At 36.0% G+C, this 4824-nt stretch overlaps 1 protein-coding gene across 2 annotated transcripts; it reads right to left on the reverse strand.

Annotated features, from left to right (window-relative positions):
• Positions 1–2446: 2446 nt before the first annotated feature.
• Positions 2447–4609, reverse strand: LOC147863600 (transcription factor LRL3-like). Of its 2 annotated transcripts, none has more exons than XM_087319140.1 (4): positions 4248–4609; positions 3674–3850; positions 3290–3376; positions 2447–3109 (listed from the first exon to the last, which is right to left on the reverse strand). In XM_087319140.1, the coding sequence occupies exons 1-4, from the start codon at positions 4500–4502 to the stop codon at positions 2687–2689; spliced, it is 942 nt and encodes a 313-aa protein (XP_087175266.1). In that variant the 5' UTR covers positions 4503–4609; the 3' UTR covers positions 2447–2686. The 2 variants fall into 2 exon arrangements, with proteins under 2 accessions (XP_087175266.1, XP_087175267.1); XM_087319141.1 differs by having other exon boundaries at positions 3290–3355; positions 4248–4603.
• Between the last annotated feature and the right edge of the window lie 215 nt (positions 4610–4824).

Genomic DNA, 4824 nt, shown 5'->3' on the forward strand with positions numbered 1-4824 from the left:
CTTGAGCCCAATTTAATCTGACTCTCCTCCCCAACAAAGACCCTTCAACATCTAAAAATAAAGGATTCCAAACCAATGGCTGATGTAACCATTCATCCACCGATTTGGGTTGGACTTGTTACAAGTTATGCTTTATGGACCACCAGGCTCGCTTTATCGCAGCGAAGAATCTATCATTTTGAAACACTATCTTATGCGAATGAAAGTTAGGAATGAACCACCATTGGAGAGACCTTGTCCATTCACCTCCAGTTTTCGGGAAGACCTCTTTCATTCTCAATTGAAGAAGCATCTTCCACGGTTCATTTCCTGGCAGTAATCCTCGTACAATAAATTCTACAAAACTTATGATGTCATAGTCAAGAATATTTTCTTCAATGTCCAATCAATTCTTGCCTATAAATTGATTGGACATTCAAGAAAATATTCATGAATTGATTGGACATTGAAGAAAATATTCTTGACACACGACATTAGTTCTTGGTGGTAAAGTTGAAATTTTGGATACATCAATACCAACATTGTTATGTTTTCATTGAGTTTTGTATATCTCATGTACCAAGTCTTTGAACGCCGATTATAATATGAGAAAGGATGTTAGGGCATTAGTGATTAGAGTACTCGACTATACACATTTTTCCCTAAATAAGTTCCAAAGTTCGAGTATCACACTTTAATACAATGCTCTACCTTTTATGACATTTGACTATGTTTTCCACACAACCTTAATCAAACCCAATCCTTGCACAAATTTCTCTTAGAGTCATTGTATGTACTCTCAATTGCAATTATTAAATTTCTTGAACATCGAGAATCACTACTCACATGCAAATGTATTATGTGACAATGTTATATTTTTTGTCTCATAGATCATACTTGACCTTTGAAGATGATCATAAATTCCATTTACTTATCCTTCTACCTCTCTCTCACTCACACAGACACACCCATAACACATATCTTCTTTAGTTTATTCTAAGGTGTGTATGCATGTGTTCTTTCATAACGTTGCATTCCCTAGTTCTTTACAATATTCATACTCTTTAACAAGGTCTAGGTTATGTCATGAATGTCTTACATGTTACGAAGTAGTGTTATTATGAAGTGGCATATTCCCCATTGGATGTATTTTCTTCTTTTGGCAGTTCATATCATTCTATAGGGCTTACGCTATTGTATTTTTCCATGTGGGATAGGTATGTTGGGGCTGTTTTGAGATCTTAATTATATAAGGTTGCCCAAATTTCTATTCTTACCATCCTCTTTGCTCTTAACTATCAATTGGAGGGTTCACTTTGTGGAGCTCTACCAAATACAGAGAACTATCAAGCAATTTAAATAAATTTAAAGAAATAGTGAAACCAAACTGTTTAAGAAAAAGGTGAAAAGAAAGCAAACCAATTAATCACAAAGCTAAGCCAAACTGTTTAAGTCAAATTAATTGAACAATAAGAAAAAAAGAATTTAAGTTATACTAATTAAACCATTAGGGGAATAAAGAAAAGTTAAGCAAAAAACTAACAAACCATCAAACTAAACAATGGAAACAGATAAACCCAAGTTTTAGAACCAAAGAATTTAATGATATTTGAAACCAAATCAAACAGTTTAATTATATTTGAATCGATAAACCATTAAACCATAGCTTACCTACAATTCAATTTGAGTTGAGATAGGACCCATCATTATTTATGAGCAAACTTCTTTTTCCCTTGCCTTACAATGTTTTCATTAAGATTGTGATTGCATTGGGAAGTTTCAAGTTGAAAATGTGAGGAAAAGTTTATCAAGCTTACAAGTTTCTTTGCATCCTCACCCATATTGCACTGGATTAAAAACGAGGTCAAATTTGAATTCAATCGTATGATAAAGTTTGGATTTTATTGCTCCCCATAGTTGGATCCAAAGTTAAGTTAAACAACTCGATGCATTAGATGTGGCTCATATTGGTCGAGACATAAACCTAGGGTTCATTGCATGTGAGGGGCTAGGTACCATGGTATGTTTTTCACAAATAACTATTAGTAGGTGCACACCTTCAGATTGTAGCACAAATTAGGAGTCATTAAGACAATAACAGACCCATAAGTTCATGGATGACCACATGGTTCAATACAATAAGGATGACTTAGTGATGCAAACATAAGACCTAGGGTTTCATAGTTTACAAAGGACCCAATACAATTGTATTGAATATGACTTCTTCTTTCACAGTTAACAATGAGCAAATTCACCCATCTTTGCCCAGCAAATACTTAGCATCAATTGGGCATCCGCTTTCTGTTGTTGATGAATGAGAGTCAAACATAAAGCTTATAACATGCTTATAATGATAATCACATTGTACTTGAAGTAATGTTTGCTAAAAGAGGATGTAGTGCCAAAATGATAAAGATTGGATATGAATCCCCACTACGATTCTCACAACAAAGGTGGCTACACAAAATCGAAGTCCTTGACGAGAATGTAATTCCATTGCTATGAATTAGTTACAGATTGGGCTTCCAAAGTAATTAACAAAAAACACTTCTCACATGTCAAGTGCATTAGAATTTGCATTAGGACAAGATCTTCTCAATCATCAAAGCTCGAAGATAATCATGTAAGATCCTTTTCGGACTCTTTAGGATCTAGTCTAATATTAATGCAAATTTTCCATGATTATGACCATTCTTGTTGACCTTTATCATGTATCTCCTTCTACACCAGAGCAACTCCATGAAGATGATGGCCCATTTAACCTAGAATGATCAGTTGTTGAAAAAACGTGCAATTCGTTACAATGACCAACCATGGGTCTTACTGTTTTCCTTGACATGGCATTGGCCAATGCAATGGGCATTAAACAAAGTCCTTTGGCTTGTAGAAATGCCATGGCTGAGCTCATGTCCTCTTCCATTAGTCTAGCAACTTGCCCCTCAGCTAGCAAGATTCCATCTTCACATGGGTTTACATCTTTGATGTTTCGTAAGGTATCAATGTGAAGATCGGAAACTAGAGGTACTACGACCCCTGTTCCTGCCAGCCTACTCATGCTCAGAACCTTCACTTGCAACTGCAAGAACTTCACATACTCTATGATCTCATCGAGCATGGATGCTTTGTCTGACTGCATATATAACAGAATAAATACATGGATATGCATACACAATAAAAATGATAATGGGAAATAAATACATGGAATCATTACATGGATATGCATACACAATAAAAATGATAATGAAAAATGAAAAATAAAAGGAAAACTATAAAGATTGTTCATCGAGGGGGAAAAAAGACAGAATTGTACCTTATTGGCACTAGGAACCATCTCTTGCAATGCTTTCATCCTTTCTGCTATTCGTTCCCTACGAAGCTGCAAAATAACACAAAGAAGCTGGAAAAAAAAATCCCACTTACAGAATAACACATACACATAAATGAAGGAGACCAATGTGATATGCATGCATGTGTGTATATGCATATAGCTGCAAAAACACACAAAAGAAGCTGAAAAAAAGAAGAGCTCACTTACAGAATAACATATACACATAAATGAAGGAGACCAAATTATATGATATGCATGTGGATGTGGGTATATGCATGTGCATGTGTATGATGTATCTATGCATGCGGATGTGTATATATGCATGTGTATGTGTGACATGTGCTTTGAGAGAAGAAAACCTCAGACCCGTTCGGCAATGCTATGAGGATCAGTGGCTTGACCTCGCCGGGCACGAACCCGTGGCCTTGCTGTTCCCGGAAGGCTGGCTCCGACATCACAACCTGCAGATAACTGTGTTAACATACCATCCATATGACTTCCAAACATTGGGGCCCCATTCCCCATGCCTTCACCACATTGTATCTGACCAAAAACAATGTGGAATATATCAGAGAAACCAAGAAAAAACAAAGATAATAATCATAAAGAACATTTTTCTCACGCATAGCCATAGTTTTTCTTCATTTGATCGCATTGAAAACCCTAACTAACAACAAATGCCTACTCCTTCAAGGGATATTACTTATTCCCTAAGCCTTTCAAAAGGGTTTCCATAGATATTGCACCATTTCAACCTTACTTAGATGTGAGAAAGCACACATAGAATGATGATGAAAGAGTTGCTAACAAAATGACTGCATCACATTTTCCCTCTAATAAACCAGACCGTGTTCATGAGTTTGATACACATTAAACCCGAAAATTCACACATACAATAAATTAAATGTCAAGATGGTATTGAAGATTTCGAGAGACTTACATTGGTAGGATCATGACATAGCAATGAGTGTTTCCATACTGTGTTGATGTTGTCATCTCTATTGCGTCCAAGATCTAGATTTCTAGGTTTATTTAAGTAAGATTGACACCATGTCGGTTGTGGTGGAAGAATGGGTGGAATTAACCCATCATGTAATGATCTTTTTAGTGATGGGTTCATACAGCTATCCGAGTTTCCATGGTATTCCTCGATAGTTCTCTTCTTGTCATTACGAGGATGGTATGGGCTTCTCATGATACCATTCTTCTTCTTCTTCTTCTTCTTCTTCTTCTACTACTTCTTCTTCTTCCACTATTATTACTTCTGCTATTACTACTACCACCACCACTACTACGTCTATGGTGGCTAGCTGAGATTTGAACCATGGTTAGGTTAGTAATGTTATACTGTATAGTATACATATGTATATGAGAAACTTGTCTTTACTGAGTTCTTATACATATATTCATATAAAACCCAAGTTTCCTAAGTTCGTGTTCACATGTATGACCCCTTTCAATGGAGGAAGTCGGGAGGAATTCTCATCGTTTTTAACCCTCCCTACAGTGACAATATT

The sequence above is a fragment of the Azolla caroliniana genome, unplaced genomic scaffold (assembly GCF_043228905.1).
Source record: "Azolla caroliniana isolate FFs.n. ecotype wild unplaced genomic scaffold, voAzoCaro1.0.p SCAF_5, whole genome shotgun sequence".
Classification (NCBI taxonomy): domain Eukaryota; kingdom Viridiplantae; phylum Streptophyta; class Polypodiopsida; order Salviniales; family Salviniaceae; genus Azolla; species Azolla caroliniana.